This window comes from Filicampus tigris, chromosome 9 (genome assembly GCF_054856515.1).
Source record: "Filicampus tigris isolate MCC_2025a chromosome 9, RoL_Ftig_1.0, whole genome shotgun sequence".
Taxonomy (NCBI): domain Eukaryota; kingdom Metazoa; phylum Chordata; class Actinopteri; order Syngnathiformes; family Syngnathidae; genus Filicampus; species Filicampus tigris.
The window spans coordinates 18,517,161-18,535,435 of NC_141225.1; the positions used below are offsets into that span (position 1 = coordinate 18,517,161).

The 18,275-nt window shown below is 38.9% G+C and overlaps 1 protein-coding gene across 2 annotated transcripts in view; it reads left to right on the forward strand.

Moving 5' to 3' along the window:
* chchd6b (coiled-coil-helix-coiled-coil-helix domain containing 6b) overlaps positions 1-18,275 on the forward strand; it is a 42,870-nt gene that overhangs the window by 16,481 nt on the left and 8,114 nt on the right. For both annotated transcript variants that reach the window (XM_086041886.1, XM_086041887.1), the window contains 3 exons: positions 178-261; positions 5,897-5,967; positions 13,016-13,151. In XM_086041886.1, the coding sequence (XP_085898012.1) occupies positions 178-261; positions 5,897-5,967; positions 13,016-13,151 (291 nt within the window). The remainder of the gene's footprint in view (positions 1-177; positions 262-5,896; positions 5,968-13,015; positions 13,152-18,275) is intronic.

An 18,275-nucleotide genomic window follows, 5' to 3' on the forward strand; every position in this document is an offset into this window, starting at 1 on the left:
TAAATGGGACACCCCATACTTTGGTACTTGTTTTATCTTCATTAGTATTTAGGGTGGCATGGCTCAGGTGATAGAGTGATTGTCTTTCAACCTGAAGGTTGCAGACTTGATCTAGTGCCTTATTTTCCTTGCAAAATTCAGCTTCTTAACCTTTCTCCTGTCCCTGCTCTTTCACAGGCCAGACAGTTGCTGAGGAAGGAGCAAGAGTTGGTCAGCATTTCCAGCTTCTACAAAGATCAACTTGAGATACTGGAGAAGAAAGTAAGAACTACATTTACATATTCCAATCATACCGTATTTGTATTATTAAATTAAGGAGTCCCTCGCTGATAAATGTCTTACACATAAAAGAATGCCTGTAAGGAATCTTTCTTCCCAGAAACGGTCAGGACCTTACTGCAATACATTCAACTAAACGATGCTCCGTTTATGTAGATAGACCGCTGCTCTCTGAAATGTTGACATGTGTTATCCCTCTAACGAGCCAAAAATGGTGCATGCTTCCAGAGAGATGTCGTCATACCTTGAGTGTATCACAACAATTCTTATTCCCCCGAGAGTAAACTCTCACCCACACACAAGACACTCTTCCCTCTCGCAGAAATGTCAAGCCTCCATGGCAATGTCAAAATGTAAATGAACCGAAAGTTTCAGCAGGCAAATGAGAGTCTGTCAGAGTCAGAAGTCGGTGCTGATAGACCTGCACTCAAGAGACGTTTCACTTGGAGAGCCTCGGTTGCCTAATCAAATGTTCTGCTTTGCTATGTCCCTTTGCTAGCGACCCTGAATTCATTTACTTATTTTTTTTTTATGGGGGGGGGGGGGGGGGGCAAAAATCAAAGACATACTTTATTGTGTGCTTTTAAAAAATTACGACATGGTTCTTTTCAACTTGGAACACTAATGCGTTCATATTTTGCACCCTGTAAAAGCCACAAGCACAGTGGTTTTATAAATGTTACTTCCATTTTACTTGGTACATTTGTTAAATGGCTGTGAGGTGCAGGGTCGAGACTGGCGTATGATTTCTTGCTCTTAGTGACTGATGGACACCAAAGTAAAGGAAAAGATGCGAGAGGCTGAAATCAGTGCATGGGAAGGAAAAAAAGAGGTAATAAAAGCACAGAGAAGCACGCTGAAATTGGTGGCCTGAAGCAACATTTGTTTAGTTTTGTTATAAAAGACTCAAAAGTAAATGCAGTGTAGCTTATTGCTAATGTTAAGTTAACTAAAGAGTTGCCTGTTAAATTGTAGCATGGGGGGGGGGAAAGTTGTCAAATCAACCAGAAAAATTAAGTTTAATAATTTGTTTTGTTATCACTGCCACTTTCGTGCAATAATGTGAGGTACTGTTGACCTTCTGCTCTGGCTACGGTTATCAAAAACTTTGCTTTTTGTTTTATTACTAAATATTGGACATAGAAACTCCATACACAGATGTTTCATGGAGATTCAAACACTGAGGCAAACATGCTAACGAATCGTTCACCCTGTTAAAGATTTGCTGCTGACACTTAAATATCAGCAGCGCATTTAGATTCATTAGAATTAATTGTGATGAATGAAGACGTTGGGTATTACACTTTTGCCATTGTTTATTTTCACAACCCTTCATACAGATATACACTGCAAATATTGGCTCATCCTATAACCTTGCTTCCACTGGCAACCCTTTTTTGCGGTTTTCACTTGAGACCATCATTCGCACCTTCCAGCAGGGCCCCATCAGGCAGAGTGGACCTTATCTGGTCCCTGGCACTAGCTTTCTTTAACCCACTGAGGAAAAAAAAAAATACGCCGACATAGTTAAGTTAAATGGCATGGCGAGCAGCACACCCGGCAATGCTTGATGGGTGAGAATGATTGACAGAAGAGTGGAGGATGCTCTATCTTTCTGCATTTGCTGCCACAGTCCCCTTTCCTAGACATTTTCCACCCTTACTTGCTCGCAGCTGACCTGCATGTGGATGAGGGAGTAAGAAAGAGGGGGACTGAAAGCAAGAGATAAAGAAGCTATATGGACTATGAATTAAGCAGACAGTCTCTCCTGAGCAGGCATCTATCGCCCGCCTTCTCTTCTTCTTCTCTTCTCTTCCGTTTCCAATCTAGCACTTAATTCATCCAGGTCTCCTTCTCTGCCCTCTCCACCTTTTTCTGCCTATCTTCACTCTCCCATACCTGTGGAAAATTCCCTTAAGGTGAAATTAATGGCCTCTTCAAAATTCATTTGTGATGTACTGTCTTGGGTCACACTCATTAATGCAGAAAAAGAGCTAAACATCAAGTTTTCTCCTGTCATGAACAAATATCCATGCACGTGGTATCCATTTTTCAGCAAAGATATGTTTCAAGTGGCCCTCACCAGCAGTATTTTGTGAGCGATATCGATGAAGCACGCACACCCACACACATTCACCGTAAATTCAGGAATATTGAGCGGACCTGTACATAAGCCAAACCCGCTGAATTAAAATAAGAAAAACAAGTACATTTACTCGTATAGGCCGCATTTAAACTTTAATTTCTGTAATTTCTTGAGATTAACTTGCCCCTGTTTATATTACCCCACCCCAAATTGCCCGTCAGAATTTTTTTTCCCCTCTGTATTGTATTATACGGTCCCCCGATTTTCTGGTATCCGCGTTCAAAAAGATACGTATTATCTGCATAGTCATGTCATAGATTGGGGTATCTTGTCTTTAGATGTGTGTTTTTTAATGTATCGGTAACAAGAAGAGCGTTAACCCGTAAATCCATATATTAGCCGCCTCATTGGTCAAGCCGCAGAGTTCAAAGTGTGTGGGCACAAAAAGTAGCAGTTTTACAGTCTGTAAATTACAGTACATGTTCGCACACATGCATATTTAAATAAAAGGTTAGAACAACCAGATTAGTTGAGGACTTCCACGCTAATTGGTGTGTGATCATTCACTGAATCAACATTTAACTTTGTATTAACAATAGCTGTGTTTATGTGTGTGGTATTGATGGACACAAACACGCTGTGGTTTGAGTGTGCCAAAGGGATGAATGATAACACAGATTACTGTGTTTGCTTAAAGGCCACAAATGGATTTTGGATCCACGCGGACACAAATGTGTGTGCACATGTGTATATTTGTGTTTACTGTTGCAGATTTCACTGTCACTGCCGACGTAGTTGTGATATGTCAATCTTTTACTGCCCCATACATAGAGGTTAATTTACAGTACTAACGATACACAAGACGTAACGATACACTCCCTGCTGGGGCTGCTCTCTTGCGTATTCATGTATGACTTCCTAATCTGTTGAGGTGCAGGTGCAGAATGTCATCCTATGTGGCAACAGAGCCTGTGACTCTGTAAACAAGTGTTGGTTTAAAATTCACCTCTTTTAATCCCCTATCCCCTTCCTTTGTTGTCGCTCAGCTCCGTTAAAAAAAAAAAAAAAAAAAAAATCTGCCTTCGTCCGATTGGGGAGCGTGGAAAAACCACTCCCTCCACACTCTGACATCAGGCCATCTCAATCCAAGACTGCCGTCTGAAGATGCATGCAAGCACCATTGGAACAACTGTTCACGCACATACAAAGATTTAGTCACACACCTGCATGTATGCAAGATTACACCCACACACTCATCTCCCATGCACCCACACTAATCCCCTTCATGAGCCTTTCCTACACCCCCAAAATCATAGCTTTCTGCTGTTGAGGGTTATCATTCCCCTTGACTGTCTCTCTCCTGGGCTTTTGTCCCCACATGTGCAAATGAGTGTGAAGAGCTTGCTTTTTGTGTGTGCTACTGATAGCGTTGACATTCCTCTGATGTCAAAGAGCTGAATATGCGTCGTTAGTCTGTTCTTGCACTAGACAAGAAAATAATAATAATGCAAAATATAGCTTAATGCAAACATCCCCCACTCCAGCCTCTCCAACACTCTCAATTGAGGAGCTACTGTACCTGCCTGTCATCACAATCACACAGCCCTTCCTGGAATGTCACTTATTCCCTTTGATGAAGCAGAAAGTCCGGGTCATAAAGTAGTGTAAAAATTACATTTTCATATCATGATTCACCAAACGAGTTTGCATGTTCTCCCAGTGCATGAGTGTGAGTTTTCTACAAGTACTCCAGCTTCCTCGCAAAATCCCAAAACATGCTTGTTAGGCTAATGGAAGGGTTTTTTGGAAGAGAATTTCTCCGAGCTGTGAAACTGATTGGAGCAAACCACAATTTTTCTTGAAAAATGTATCTTGGAGGTTTATCAGTATTTTGGAAAATATGCGGATTGATCCTGTCCTTATCCCCCTAAAATAGCGGGGTAATAATTCTGATGAACCGCAATTCAGAAGCAATGTCTTCGTTTTTGTTGGATAATTTTCATATTTCTTTAAATGTATTATTATTTTTTGTCAGATTCAAGTTACTTTTATGACCACTGTTGGGTTTTCTTTCATTAACAGAGGGACACCAACAATTTTCTCCACGGGCATACTGACGGACTCATTGGATATAATGCAACCATATAACCGTAATCGGCATGCAAATGAGTGTTTTTACTCATCTTCTAGCACAACTTTTAAAACAAGAAAATATTCAAAAATTAGAATTAGTCTTCCATAAATGTACCTCCAGTATTTTTTCAGAATCCAAAATGAGAACTTATCTCATTTCCTTTCTTTCTTAGTGGTTGAAATCCACACAGCACAACATTATACGGGTTGTTGGTCGGGCCATGTATCGCTCTGCCTTGTGCATTTTCAATATTCTTCCTTGCCATTAGACTTTGGATTGCTGACTTTTTTTTGAAGAGCAGCAGAGTATCGAGGGCAGACTATTACACTGCAGTTCATACTTGCCGATAGGATTCAGAAAACTATCTGTGAAATGACTTAAGTCTTTTTCAACACCAGACATTAGGATCAGTAGAAGGATGCGGATCAGTGTGAAATAAAAAGATATGAGAATGACTAGGAGGCACTAGAAGAAATGAAAGCAGGGGATAGCATACGAGCGTATTGTTGATCCCATCGCTTTCCCTGCACACTTATTTCAATAATCTTCCTCCACTATCAGCCTGTCTATTGGAATATCGGGAATAATTAAGTAAAAGCACCAGTGCCGCAGTGGTTAAAGTTGTGAATGCTGTATGTATAAAGACCGTTGAGACAATGACAAGAGAGAGAGAGAGTTGACCTCATGGGACACCATTTGGGATTTAAAAAAAAATATTCATGGTTGAATTTGGATTTTTTTTCTTATTTTTTTTTTTTTAGGGATACTTTTTCTGAAAATGTTTGGTCAAATTGTACATCTTTTGGTAGAATTTGACTTTGGAGGTTTGTTAGGCTGTATAGGTGGAAAATTGCTTTGACTTTTTCCTTTCCTTTTCCTTCTATTGTGAGTGTTTAAGGCGACAATGTAGTACAGCTAAGCGCTGTAACCACTGATTACTCCCATAGAGGAGGCCTGCATATGACCTCGTCCACATGACTTAAGCTCTTTCTGTGCAGTAATTGCAGTTTAAATGCCACTCTCCCAACATGAAATAAAGCATTATGGCCTGTCAGATGGCCATCGGCATTCAGGTTTGCTGGTGGTGCTGTGAATTCAAAGGTCTCTATTTAGGGAGCATTTGACATTTTTGAGGATGCCTTATCATTTTGCTTGTCTTGTTACCTTATTAGTGCTCGGATATTAAATTCTGTGAAGAAACCAATTGCCAATGCATTCATTTGAATTTAGATGTGTACAGTAATATTCTGTTATGTGCAAGATAACTTTGTTACATCATTAAAAGCTGCATATGCACAAGTGATTTCTGAAAAAGACGCATCATATCAACAGTCATGTAATATTCCCGGGTATAATCTGGATCTCACATTTCTTTATCCACGTCTCTTTGCCACCAGAACCTTGAGACTTACCAGCAGACGGCTGAACAGTATAACCAGGCAGCCACCAAAGCAGAGGCTAACATCAGGTATGACTTCCGTTTTTAGCCTTGTATGGGAGGGCCATATTTTGTTAACTTTCTTAGATATATAGGTAGATAGATTTCAGTTAGGTAAATATGCCTTGCATGTGTCACTTTATTCTTTTGTTGGTTATTCAATTTCCTTTGCTGGTGACAAATATTATTTCTTTGCTCTGGAGAGAACCTGACGTGACTGACTGACTGACTGTGAACCAAAATGTACAAGGACATGTTGAACTGTTTCTAATTTCAGCATTGATTATTTATACGTTGCAATCACTATCATTCCTGTCTTTCGCTTACAGCATTAAAGTGCCAACAGACTTGGTCTTTTTAATAGTTGAGTCAGTGAGAAGATGCAGTTTGTTGATGGTAAACACAAACAGCATGATGTCCCCAAAAGAACATGTTTTCCTGTGGGATAGCAGATCTCAAAGCTCACCGGCAAAAAAAAAAAAAGAAAAGAAAAACCTGCTGCCAAATTGGCACTGCCAGTCTGCAGGTGATGCCAGTTTACACCCTGTTGCCTTGTCTAGCCATTTTTGGGAGAGGAAAGAGAGAGACCAATCCAGTTCATGTTTTCTTTTTCCATGCTTGCGCCGGTGAGTATCATGTAGCAGCTAATAAACAGAGATTTTTTTCATAATGCTCTCAATGCAATGTAGTAGTATGCTTGAAAAAGCAGTGGCAGGAAGTTTATTTGGACATTTTTGCATTTCATTAGCATTCTAGACTATTCATTCACTCGCCGCATAGCACAATAGCACAATTCAAGCCCAAAATTCGGACCACTTAAAATTACATTAGGCATGGTTTGCTGTGCACTGTTCATTGCTGTGTGAAAAAAGGTTACAAGATCAGTTGAGTGCAATTTTGCTGGTAAGATGAGCATTTTGTGTCGCCACAATCTCCATCTTATTGTTTATTATTTTGCAGTGCTCACGCAAACTTTGACAATCCTCGGCCACACATACGGACTCACTCTGCATTCAGGCGACTGTGTGCTTGTCATGTTCTGTCTGCATTTGGACAGCATTTCATTGTGCTGTGGTCACTGTCATTTCACACTACACTGACCGTCCGGTAATTATTCTATTTACTCACTGCTGAAGGATGGGTGGGTTGTGAAAGGCTAAGAATCACGCCACCATATTCTATATGTAGCTGTAGCCATTTTTTTCTTGCTTTGTGTTGGCCTCCCATTACCAATTTTTGCTCTAAATTCATCTTTTATAATGTCATTTTCTCTTGCCAATAGTTTTTTTCTCTGCTGGTCCCATTTTTATTTGTCAACTGTTTGTTTTTTCTCATCGTGAAAACATGACAGAAGAACTTTCAGTAATTATGAACTCTCCTCGCCATTGACACTTTTCCATTGGCAAGAGCACGTATATGTAAGTCAATGCCAAGTCATTATTGTATGGGTGATACAAACCACTTTTGGTCAGCCACTGGCCAAGCAGATTCGTCATTGCCACCTCTTTGTAACATTTGATGATACACAGCTAGAAATGAGGAAAAAAAACAGTGCTGTGTTCTAGCTTTGGATGCTGCAATATTTGCTGCATCCCTCAGTTTTCTTGCTCCCCCTTGCTCTTATGAATTTTTTTCCCTTTACTGTGACCAACAGTCACATGCAGAGAAAGAAGTACAGGAGACACTTGTCCTCTTCCATTGTTGTTTGTTCGTGTGCGTGTTTAGAACTGATGCATTCAGTGAGGCATGTTTTTCGTAGTTTCCCTCCAAGAGAAAAGGCATTTCACTTAATAATGAATGCTGGATTGTTTTTCATTTTCGATAAGCAACATTTTTTTCTTAAATTTGAATACAGCATAGCAGCAAACTGTTTTCTTGCCTTATTAGAAGGTAAGTTTTGGGACTTTGGAACGACGTGATGTCAGAACCTTAGTACTAGTAGCACTTTTGCTAGCTAAAACAGCACTTTTGAATAAGCCTTGTTTGTTTGAAAATGGATCAGTGGGAACTGTACAACTGTGTCAGCATCAAAAGTGAGTGTGCAGATTCAGTTTCGCCTATTGAATTGCCTTTGAAAAGTAGCCCACGGCTGTTGCCAGCCTATACCGTGCACTTGCTGCCAAATACAATTCTTAACAAGAACAGCGCAATTAACTTGCATTTTTGTAGCGTCCTTAATTCGCGATTAAACATGATTTCGGGATGCCGTTGTGTTGATGTTGGTGGCAGCAGTATGTGCTGGCAATCAAAACTGGGCTCGGGCCAGCCTCTAGTCAGAAAGACAAGACAAGTCAAGCCCGCCACCACAATGATTGTTCATATTGTGCACTATGTTAACACGCTGTTTATTGTTTGGTAGGCTTTTTCTTTTGAAGTTGGCCTTCGCTGCACCTTGGAGGAATGTTACCGTAATGCATACTATGAACAACTGTTTTTGCGGCTCACTTGACTTTTTTTTTTCTTCCCGACAGTGCACACCAAACCAAAAAAAGCATTTTTTAAAAATCAAACTACTGCAATTACTCAAGGACTTGTTTTTCCCCTAACATCACATCATATCTGTTGCTACCGCATCTCACACAGTAGCAGGCATTCACCTGCATCTTAGTTTAGCTGAAGATCTTAAATTAAACTCCACAAATCCTCTTGGAAATACGTTTTGAATTCAGACGTGACTTCTGTAAAGACATAAAGTAAAGACACCAAAAGGTGGGTGTTTTTTGTGAGGCTTAACCATGAAGTAACCGCTGGCAGCTCACACTTGAAAGCACCTTCATGTGGATTCATGGCAACTTTATTTTCTGAATCTTTTCTTAGGTGTACGTGGGTTGCACGTCTCAGAGGTGAACGCCACCCTGAAGTACTTCACCACTTTGCCCTTAAAAAAACATAAAAAAACACACATAATGCCGCAGCATAGTACAGACACTGCATTATATATACATGTGTATGAATTAGATTAAACCACTGTTTGGGAATTGGACATGGACAATTTAATCAACCATTTTAATCTGGTCCCAAACGATTGTTACAACCTTTAGCAATAAAACACAGACTACATATAATCTCATTTTTCTCACCGACACTCAAATACATATTGTATAATACGTCTAAGCAGCTTTTCTAAGGAACTGTTCAAGGATAGATTCTTAAAGTCCAATGTAAAAGCCGTGGAATTGAAATGGTTGACAATAAAAAGGCGAGCGACGATAAGTGATGCCAGATAGTCTTGCCCGCGTCAGCCACAATTTGAGTGAATCGTCCAAGCGCTGAAGTTCTGCTGATTGAAATGTTATCAGCAAATAGATGTCACACACAAACAGGCGGGCACATGTGCACCTTATCTTGTTCCTGAATGTCACCTGTTTTAATGAAACCCTCCTCTTATCCACTTCCATCGCGATTCCCTATAGTCCCTCAAAGTGAGTTTGGTGGGGATCAATCAGCGTAGCTAACAGTGCAAAATGTCCTCCTACATTGCTATCTCCTTTCCGCACTCCAACTGTCTGCATCTGTTCACGGTCCATGACATCCATATTGTCGGTATTAAATGCGTTAAAGGTTAAGTTAGACTCCCCCCGCCATCAGACGTTTAAATATGAAATGTGTTAAACCCAAATTATACGGTAACACAAACTTAATCAGGAAACATATTTACGTGCAATTGTGCTGAAAATGCAGCCATAATAACAAAAACCAAATGACAATAGTTGAAATTAGGCATCTCTGACTTTAACAATTCAAGTTTATCAAACTCAACAAAATACAATATTACCAAATAACAAAAGAAGAATAGGCTGAAAATCTGCTGAAAAGCTGCCATATTAAAATGTGCCGCTGCTTGTGCAAAGTTGCAGCCATTTCTTTTATTTTTTTTTTTTTACATGCAGCGCAGTCCTCAGCAAAACCGCATCTCTAATCAATCTGGCTGCTCATTCACAATGTTTGCTGGCTTCAACATTTTAGACCGGCTTCAGAACATTTGTATTACCTGCTAAAATCCTGCATACGCAGTCTAACATAAGACTGACATTTAGTAAGTGCATCACTTGGCAAGAGTGGGAGTGGTAAGAGACATTACAGTTTGACTACCTAAAATAAGTCAAATCGCAGCACCCTAATATACTTTGTGTCAGTCATCAGATAGCTTTAGGAACTAAGTATTAGCTCCTTGATGTTATGTAGCGTAGTGTGAATTGTAATAACTGGCATGTATTGTTGCAAATGTTATCCTTATGACACTATCATCTAAGTTCCATACAAAGTTTTGTACAATAAAAGATGCATGCACCCTAATTCCTTTTAATCTCACCCGAGCCCTGACATCTTTGATCCTGTCTTTTCTTCCCCTTCACTCAGCGTAATATTAAAAATTGGAGATATAAAGCCACGGCTTCTGCTTTAAAGGAGCGCAAATCCTTGCCATCTTACATTAATAACCGTTCACACACAAACAACACCAACTTAGACAAAGAAGGAATAATAAAATGTTACGCTTTAACAGTCTTTGCCTTTTCCTCTTATTGCTTTATTCCCCAATGTCACGCTTTGTGGCAACTTAGAATCTAAGCTCTCTTCGCATCAACCACACACTGCCAAGGTGAGACAAATAAGAATGGGAAACTTTAATGATTTGAGCCTAATCTTTCTTCCCCCAACCCTGCACATATTTATGCAAAACATCACGGGCAGAAAGCCATTTGAGTGTTGTTTTGCTTCTTTTTGGTGCAAAATCGTTGCTGTCAAACAAGCCCAAGTGGCTAATAGTTTTCTAATAAGAGCTCACCTTTAATTTCAGTCAAACGAGGCAATTGGTGCAGATTAGCCGAGACAATTTTCTGCTTCAGATTCCATTATTAGAACACTCCTGCTATCAGAAAGTTTCTCTTCATGAATAGAGAAAATAATTCGGTTTTTTTTTTCTACTTGAGCTCGGATTATTACCTTTGGGCTATTGTTGCCGTTATCGCCTCCTCTTAGTGATTCATTCACAATGCTGAACAATTGTCAGAATTTGAAGTCAAACATCAAGCCCTGGTGTAATTTTACTCGCGCTATATAAACTCTTCAAAGAGTTTTCCGACGACTAAACACAAACACACCATCTATTGTTCGTATTCGATTATGCAACGTTAGATCAAGGCTCAACCTGTGCCCCCCTGAAGCCACTTGTTTGTAAGGCTCAGATCAGATCCTTAACAAAATCCACGGCACTCATGCCTTTTACACACTTTTCTGATATAGCCGTAGCTCTGTGCGGTTTCACACACCATCATGAAATCTCACAATTAATCAGATAATTACTGTAGATGATGATGTTAGTGCCATCGTCTGGTGACGTATACATTTCCACTGTTTTTTATAAAATTAATTAAAGCTGGACTTTGTTACAACCCAGAGTGTTATGAGTACAAACGTTATCGACCGACATGTTGAGCATTGATACTGTATGTTGCACTATTTACACAGCTGACACTGCTATAGCTTACTCTTGCTTTGGAAAAAAAAAAAAAAAAACGTGAAAGGATTTATCAATCCTCGAAGTACTGAGGCAAAACAAAATGGACTGTAGCATTTTCTGGATTTGTGTGAATGCTGAATTGCTCTCTCTACATTTCATCTTTTGGCATTTTAATACAACGATACCATCTCACACGTCAGCGAGTCCACGAGTGTTCCAATTCGTTTTCAGATCGAGAGGGCCAGGGTCAGAGCGTATGACTAACGTTACTTTTGCGCGTACAATATTTCCATACAGACCATTTAGTGAACCGTGTTACTTTCGGGAGCGTCGTCATTATCAGGGGTTTTCTCAAGAAATATTAGGAAAGAAATGTTTCAAATAAATATCATATACCTCGCAAGCATGCGCATTTGCAACTGTTCCTTTAAATACAATTTATATCGCATAGCTCCTGGACAGTGTCCTTGCTGAACGACCTTGTAGGATGATGCAAAGAAGTGCAAAAAGTACCTTTATGTCTGAGGTTCATGAAAGAATGAGGCAAAGTGCAATATTTCCTATGGGCTGGGCAAGCTGTAAGGTTTGTCATTTAATACGTCACTGTCACATTTACCACCATTCCTCCACCTCTCCCTCTCTTTCTCACCTTCACTCGGGCTGCATTCACTTCTCTTTTCATGAATATTCTCTCCTCCAATGATTAATTTAATCCTGTTTCTCTACCCTCCACTGCACACCTGCAGACACACACAAACACTCAACGCAACACACATGCCGCTGCAGAGCAATTTCTTCCCGTTTTCAGTGTGTACACTTTATCTGGCGCGTATGCGGCACAGACATAATTCACGGGCGCATGCTAACAAATTAATTGTGTGTATTTGTCAGTGAATGCAGGGAGACCTGTGCTCATTCATGTGTGAAGGATGCATAATTCGGAAATAGCTCCGTGAGATGCCAGGAGCAAGCGCTTCTGTATTTGGCATGTCAGTGTTTGTCTGTGCAGATTGAGTGTGTAAATAAATGTTGGTCAACATCAAATTAAAGCCACGCACCTCTGGATCCAATCAAGCACTAATTGTCCTTCTCATCATTTTAACTAGACAGTGGTTACATTTTTATGGACAACATTTCTTTAATGCGATCAGAGTTTGGATTTAAAATTATGATCGGATGCACTGTTTTCATGGACACCAGAAATATTAGGACTTGCGTGTTTATGCATCACACTTTCGATCGGAACAAATTATTTTGACATGCGCAGATTGATCAAATATTTGGTCGTTACCTGAGCCCCATTTATAGTCGACAGAAGTGACAAAATGGCCGCCCCCTGAGATGGCTAAAAAAGAGTGGATTTTGCTGCTTAACTTATATTCCACCAAGCAATATTAATAAGAATGCCGTGTTTCAACTAGTGGGCCTGCTGGGAACATATTCTAGAAAAAAGTATGTTTGGTTTGTTTTCCCCGTTAAGGAAGTGAACGCTCCAACAAATTGACAGCCTGTGAACTAACTTAGGGACCAACGTTGAAACTTTGCACACACGAGCTATTTTCTCTTGGAATCACGTCTACAATCTGTCGGTGCGCGTGTGTGTTTGTGTGTGCGCAGGCCCCGGCACACTGCGTCAGTGTGCGCTGAGCTGCAGGCCAAGGTGCTCCAGTGTTACCAAGAAAATTCTCAGCAAACCCTGCACTGCTCCAGTTTGGCCAAACAGTACATGACCTGTGTCCAGCAAGCCAAAAAGGTAGGCGAGAGCTTCCTGTGTGGGTGTAGGGCTGTGAGAGAAGCAGCGGAAAACTTGCCATCCAACTCTCTCAAGTCTTTAGCTTGATAGACCCTCTGTGGTCGACTTCCACTTAGCTTGGATCCAGGACATACTGTAATAAATATCCATTATCAAAATGAGGATCATAAAACCTTTATGTGCTGCACTTTTAAGTAAGCTTCTTAACTCTCATACAAGTGTAAACATATATTTTATTAATATTAGTAGTAAAATATAACAAATTATGACTTAGTTTGAAGAATAGTGATGAATGACAGGTGATGGTGCCGATGCACCTCAAGGCATCTCATTTTGTAACATACTTAACTCATTTACTGCCAGGCATTTTCAGAGCCTCTGCTACCCTAACATTTGAAACACTTTGAAAAAAATATAATAATAAACGTTCCCGGGATTGAATGGCCGGACTGTGAAAAGACGAATAAATCCATCAATGGCAGTGAATTAGATTATTGTCACAAGTGTATAAAGAAAAAAAAAACATTGGAAAACAACACATGGTGACATTTGTGTATTACTTCTTCGAATGTGAGGCTGTTTACTTGCTAAAATGATTGAATGTAATGTTCTTCTCTGCTTTTTGTCGCTGGTCCTTCCTTTGGAATCAAATGGAGCCAAAGCGTCTAAAAAAATCCACACAGTCAAAGATAAAGCTAACCACAGTCCCACAGTTGAGTAGCAGTAGCAGTACCTCTGAATGTGGTTTTGGCATTTTCACCTTATTTATTCATTCATCTTTACCACACATTTGGTAATTGTAGTTAGACTTGACTTTCATCTGTGATTGTTCAAGAACGCCGGGGGAATCAGGTAAGACCAGAGCAGTCCGACCAGAGAGGAAAACTGTGGCACTGATGTGAGAACAAGAAGATAAAAATCCTTTCAATATTTGCAGCACATCTGTTGATGTCCAAGAGTCTTTTATCTGTGTTTGGTTTTAAGGGGAATTGCTCATTTGACAGTTTTTAAATCTCCAGCTGCCCATTGTGTTTGGACGTTTTTGATAGAAAGATTACACCATGATTAGTCTATTGAAATCAATTTTGTCTATTCAAACCTTGAGGGATGCACTCGGCTCCCTCTTGACACTTTCAATATTAGTCTTCATACCCACATCTTATCTCCAAAGTGCTTATTTTTAACCAATTTTTCCATCAAACAAACAATAACAATGACAAAACCCAATGATATGGAGGAGATAAAAGGAACAAAGCAATAGTTGGGGAATTTGGCTGTTTAAATAGTCCACAAAATCACGGCAAACACTCACAATAAAAGCTATCTGTCTTTTCCAAGTGCTTCAAAGAATCCTTTTGCCACTCGAATGGTGTTGTTCTTTGTGATAAAGCTCTCTATGTATGTTTATAAATGCAGCCATTTTTTGGAGAGGCGTGGTAGGGTTTATTCAGATTGAGACTTGATAAAAAGGAGCACCAAACAATACAATTCTTTTGAGTTTCCAGCATTTTGTGTTTTTTTTGCCCTTTCCCTTTCTTCTTAGAAGGCAATGAATTAAACAAAGAAGAATGCAGCACATTATGCTCAAACAAGCAATATTTTAAATCCTTGCTTTTTTTAATAGTTTTTTTCCCCCATCCCATTCTCAGTACTACATAGTTCTTTGTCTTAGTCTTCAAACATGCATTTAGAAACAAATCTAAGATTTCATTTTACAGTGATTTTGAGAGTGCAAATGGGTAAAACTGAATATTGAACCGTATTGTTTGATAGAAACAGTACTTAATAGTAGGGGTTTTCCGATCTGGGTTTCATGCTGCCGATTCCAATACCGATCATCCATGAATGGGATCATCTGATACTGATTCCGATACCAATCAGCTGGATTAGCCGCATATTTTTCAATTTTAGAGCTGCTCACTAACAGATTCTTTAAAACAATTGATGAATCTTGATGTGTATCAGAATATGTTTTACGAGGTTAAACATTGTTTTCATGGTTATCCTTCATGGTATTTTTATCTACACATGACAAGGATGATACATCATTTAAGTTTCCTTAAAATTTCAAATGACTGGAAGGTCAAAATCGGAAGCGTTTCATTCTCACCAACATTTCAACCTTTCTATATGAGGATAATCTATGAGATGCTATCGCTGTTTTCCAGGCTGACTCACGCTAATCTTTTGAACAGTTGGATTTTCAAGTTGACCTCTAGACTTCTGAAGAGTTCTCTATCCTAGGCTCAAACTTAAAAAGGGCACTAAGTGTTGTTAGATTTAAGGTAGAGTAAATATAGTAAATATAAAATGTTGACTGTTTCAAGGCTTTGTTAAAATACAACTTTGCAATATGACTGACTAATCCCTCTCTCTTTCTCGCTCATGTCCATTCTGCATGCCATTGAATATTCCTGCTGCTGTCACTGTTGATTTTTTTTCTCCCACTTCCCATCCTCCGCACATCCATCTAGCCTTATTAAGACCTCTTCCACTGCCTGTCAATTCACAGTTTGTCACATTAGCCAGTGCATTAGTTCTGATCTGCACTGCTGGCCATGGCGCTCTGTCATGTCTTTGCAAGGTTTCCTTAACATGACAGGGGCTACCCGCCCCTACATGCACACGTATGTATATTGTTTATATATATACAGTGTTTATACATCTATATCTATGTATATATATATATATATATATATATATATATATATATGTATATGTATATATGCATATATATCCATCCATTATCTGTACCGCTTCTCCTCACAAGGGTCGCGGGGCGTGCTGGAGCCTATCCCAGCTGTCTTTGGGCAGTAGGCGGGGGACACCCTGAACTGGTTGCCAGCCAATCGCAGGGCACACAGAGACAAACATCCGCACTCACAATCACACCTAGGGGCAATTTAGAGTATCCAATCAACTTACCATGCATGTTTTTGGAATGTGGGAGGAAACCGGAGTGCCCGGAGAAAACCCACGCAGGCACGGGGAATGCATATATATATATATATATATATATATATATATATGTATATATATATGTATATATATATATATACATATATATATATGTATATGTATATGAATGTATATATATATATATATATGTGTATATGTATATGAATATATATGTATATGTATATGTCTATGTGTATATATATGTATATGTGTATATATATGTATATGTATATGTATATATATATATATATATATGTATTTATATATGTATATGTATATATATATGTGTATATTTATATATGTATATGTGTGTATATATATGTATATATATATATGTATATATGTATATAGATATATGTATAGGTATATATAGGTATATAAATATATATACACTGTATATATAGGTATATGTGTGTATCTATAGGAGTGTACATATAAGGGTGTAAAGCTCTCCACAAAAGATGACTCAAAAAAGTTTTTCGAAACGTGCGGAAAAGTTCAAGGACATTTCGATTAGAAAATGTAAGATATACATTCTACATATACATCTCCTATAAAAGATAATTCCATATGTATCTTGATACATTTCAAAGTGGAACAATTCGATTCAATACACTCATATCTTTTAAATCAAAAAACGTTTTTTTTTTTTCGGTTCCAACCGTTTTTTGTTTTACCCCGAGTATTTAGATAGATAGATGGATACATTGATTGATTGAATAATGGGTTGACATTGGAGCCTCCAGATTTATGATGGTTGCCCCAAAACCCTTCTGGACATAGACGGTCCATAGCGGTCCAATTTGCCTTTCTAAGAATAGATTTCACTGAGCCAGCTGCTTGACACTTAAACAACACTTACAAACTTAGAAACGTTTCAGTATTGCTCCGGGTGGGGTCAAGATGGAGCACTGAAGCTCATCTGAATGTGACGAAGAGTGCCAGATCCTCTGACTCGATTAGGAAGTATAAGCATTCTGTGCCATTAATAAAGTTAATTGCGCATCATTAACTTCATTTGTTTTTTTGTCTTTTGTGTCTAAATATTTGATGAATTGAACTTATTATTGCTTTACAGTGACTGTTGAGTTGATAGCCTAGTACTGAATACTGCATTGCAGTGAGGGGTGCATATTACCTTTGTGAGTCTGTTTCCATGCACAGCTCAATGGCACGGTTGTTATTACCTTTGTGGAAATCCAGTGTTTTTTAATCCTGTGACACTAAATAGACAGACTGTAGAAAAAAAATACGTGGCATGTCATCTAAATGATTATATAATATACAGTATATTTAAATTACACTTTTTTTTCTCAGCTGCGATTTGAATGTTAATGTGACATGAAAGCTTATTGCTTTGCTAAAGCCTCCTGACAGTTTAAAGGCACTGCACTTGTGTTTCTCTGATTTTCTAAGGCAGCCTGGTTCTTCCGTGCTCCTTCACTCTTTGTTTTGAAAAGGAAAATTAAATTATGTCATGAAATAGTTATTAGGTAAACCTAAAAATGGGAGTTTCCTTGATGTTTTTGGTATGACGAGCTGAGAGCAATGTTTAAGTAGAATTTTAACATACTTCATTTACATACAGCTATTATGAATGAGGAGTAGTAGTGAATGTCTTGTCACTGATGAATCATACTCATCTCATTTTCACACGAGTATAAAATGAAATTAACCACAAATGTAATTTAGAACTCTACCTTTTGGCCATGAGCAACAAGCATTTTGTAACTTATCAGTCAGTCGTTAGCTGATTACTGGCCCGAGAAGCTAATGTGCAAGTCTACATCTTCACTCAGGTCCCTTTGTGTTAAAATGGAAGTCAACCCAAACATATTTCTCTCCAGAATATGTTCTATGCAGGCCCACTAGTTGAAACACGGCATTCTGATGAATATTGAGTTTGTGGAATATGAGTACCCGTTTTTAGCTAGCTTAGGGGGCGAAAACAGGTGAGCATGTTTTCTGAAGCAGAGCCATGATTGGTGATTATCTGAGCCCTGAGCAACTTCAATGTCATTTTCAGTTGACAGAAGTGACAAAATGGCCGCCCCCTGAGATGGCTAAAAGTGGGTGTATTTTGCAGCTTAACTTATTTTCCACAACCACTCAGCATACACATTCTGCCCTGTTTTTTTCCCCCCATGTGTACATGATATATTATGG